Source organism: Arachis duranensis, chromosome 6, assembly GCF_000817695.3.
Source record: "Arachis duranensis cultivar V14167 chromosome 6, aradu.V14167.gnm2.J7QH, whole genome shotgun sequence".
Lineage (NCBI taxonomy): Eukaryota > Viridiplantae > Streptophyta > Magnoliopsida > Fabales > Fabaceae > Arachis > Arachis duranensis.
The window spans coordinates 103629077-103632056 of NC_029777.3; the positions used below are offsets into that span (position 1 = coordinate 103629077).

General features: G+C 33.9%; 1 protein-coding gene across 2 annotated transcripts in view; it reads right to left on the reverse strand.

The window, feature by feature from the left end:
• Positions 1-1891: 1891 nt before the first annotated feature.
• Positions 1892-2980, reverse strand: part of LOC107495336 (glycosyltransferase BC10) — an 8123-nt gene continuing 7034 nt past the window's right edge. For both annotated transcript variants that reach the window (XM_016116460.3, XM_016116461.3), the window contains exons 10-11: positions 2568-2606; positions 1892-2446 (exon numbers count right to left, since the gene is read on the reverse strand). In XM_016116460.3, coding sequence (XP_015971946.1) covers positions 2318-2446; positions 2568-2606 — 168 coding nt within the window. In that variant the 3' untranslated portion in view covers positions 1892-2317. The remainder of the gene's footprint in view (positions 2447-2567; positions 2607-2980) is intronic.

The window sequence follows — 2980 nt, forward strand, 5'->3', positions numbered from 1 at the left end:
TTTAACATAAATATAATAAATAAATTCTTTTATTTTTTAACTTTAAAATTTTATATAAGTATCATAAAAATTTATTTAACCTAAATATCATAATTAAAAATACTAAATTATCTAACTCAAATTTTAGAGACTAATAATTTAAATATTTACTTGATTGTACTAATATAAATAGAGTTATTATTGGTCAATAATAAAATTTGTATGTAATTCAATGTTAGTACTCACAAAAAAAATAATATAAATAGATAGAAGTTCATACCTAATATGTGATAGAGATGTATTTGTGTTGAAATTTGTGAAGATTAGGTTGAAAAATAAAAAATATATGAAGATTGTGTTAGATTTTATGAAGGTTAGGAAGAGAAGTTAGAAATATATGAAGATTTTAATGGCAATATAATAGCGGGAAATATGTGCGGGAAAATGAAAAAAATTTGGTAAGCATAAGCCAGCTTTGAAAAGCTCCCTCCTAGGTGCTTTCAAAAGCACCCCTAACTTTTAAAAGCCGCAAGCACAAGCACTTGAGTTTTTTAATTTACCAAACGCAAAATGACGTGCTTGTGCTTTTTAAAAGCACAAGCACCTCCTGAAAAAGCTTGACCAAACCCAGCCTTAGTCTCTTAAAAACAAAAAATATATTATGTCTTTTATAATACCAAATAATAAATACATAATGACCTTGTATTGATTGATTTTCAAAACGAAATAGAATTATTCCTTCGGTCGTGGTAGAGATGGTAAAATTTTTCGAGACGCGGGGATCCCTGCGAGGACTACTCCGAATGAGAATTCGACTGTGAGAAATTTTTTTTGCGGAGATGGGAGATGGGAGACAAAATTCCTGCGAGACAAGTGCGGGGACCCGAGCGGGGATCCCCGCTAATCCCCAAAATTCATAAATTTACTGAATTGTCCTTAATAGTTTATTTCTCATATATGTGTTTTAGTCATTTCACATATATAGAAGCTCAAAACTCCTAATCCTCATTTGCATAACCCTTTTTTCAATTCAGAGATCCCTAACGCTGTCCATACTCCATCCAACATCTCTGCAGCCACTTCCTCACCACTCTCCCTTCTCACCGCATCGTCACACCTCACGGTGTCATCACCCTCACTGCATCATGTTCTCTATTTGCGGCGTCCCTTTATGTAAATATGTCATCGTGTCTATTTTTCTCTCTGTTGTCACGTCTCCCACCTCGTCTACTGCTCTGTCCTCTGGCTCACCATTGCATCCCCCACTACGTCATTTTAAAAGAAGTTATCATCTTGTCATTTAAACTTTTTGTATAAAATTTTGCTAACTTTGTATAGGATGAATATTTACAGCTCTATTCATATAGAAATTAATAATTAGTTAGAATTATGAGGAATAGGGTCCCTGCGAAAAATGAGGCCCTGTGAAGAATGAGAATGGGGAGTAATATTCCCCCACGTCAAAAAACGGGAACAAGAACAAGAGCAAATCTGGGGACGGGGATGGAGAGTAGAGAGACATCACCCACCCCCACCCTGCCCTGCCCCGTTGACATTCCTAGTTGCTGGCATTTGAACATAAAAATAATGATATTTTCGACATTAAAACATTATCTGTCTTTTAACTTTTTAAATAATTATTGTCAATTACTTTTTATTTATCACAAATTTTAATGAAACAGAAAAAATTTTACTTCAAAAATTGTTATTTCATTAACAGTGTTTTATAAACAAACACATCATTGTTCGTAATGATACATAAAAACAGTATCGTTTAGTTTTACATAATAAAATAACGAAAAAACATACATTATTCACCATTTGCTGTCGTAAAAAATCTAATTAGTATTTTTTGTCTTTAGAAACTAATTTGTCAGAAGTAAGAAAAAGTTTAATACTCTGCTATATACCATTCACCAAGTAATTTTCAATGCTGAAGGCTTGAATTCCAATGTAATAACAGAAATATGCAATACGTTAGCGTCCAGAGTCAAAAACAACCCCAAAATCCTTTTCCCTCCTTCTCTAAGTCTCTATCAATGATACAAAAAATTTATCCTTTCAGGGAAATCTATAATGTTCCCAATAATTAAGAAAGAAAATCAAAATAGAGTACAACAGGAATAACAAATCATACAAGAACAGCTCAGCGGTTTTGACAAATCCCAGCAAAGCAAAGATTTTGCATTGAATCAGCTCGTGTGTCTTCCTAAGAATTTTAACCATTCACCTTAGGGCGTGGGCGCTTCTCGAAACCAAATGATGAAGAGGAAGAGCATGAGGCTGGGGGATCGAATGGTGTTGATTCACCAAAGAATGATGATGATGCACAAATCATTCAGAATAATGTAGAGTTGGAGAAAATCTGTATCAACTTATCCTGAGTTTCTGGGAAAAATTTCCGGGCAAATAAATAACACGGTCGTTTCAAATTGTTCAATATGCAAGGTGTGATCACCACTGATCTCTGCAAACAAGGCATATATGAAAATGAAAACCTTATAATGATGCACTCAATTCATTAGATACAGAAGCAACATGACAAAATGGAGGACATCTGAACCTAAATTAGAGAAATGAGATAATACCTTTATATCGCTTGTATAATGCGGACTCTGGTCAATGGACTGCAGCAAAGGAAATCATGTTATTAAGTAGAATTGAAGATAATTGTGATTTTCGTAAACAAGTGAAGTAACAAGGAAAATACTAGGAGGTAACACCAAGGGTGCAAATAAAGATTAGGGAGAAGATAAAAATGGAGAAATAATTAATAAACTTTAAACACTGAGATTCTTGGATCGGCTAATATCTGGAGAGAATCTTAAATAGAGTGAAATCCGAAACATAGAATTAACATGTTCTATTATCATTTTCATTTCTCTTTATTCTCCGTAAATCTTCAAAGCTATATTAAGAGATTCATGTGAATAGGGATGGCAATACTACTCGAATCCGTGGGTACCCACCCCGCCCCTACTCGCTCAGGGCGGGTAATTAC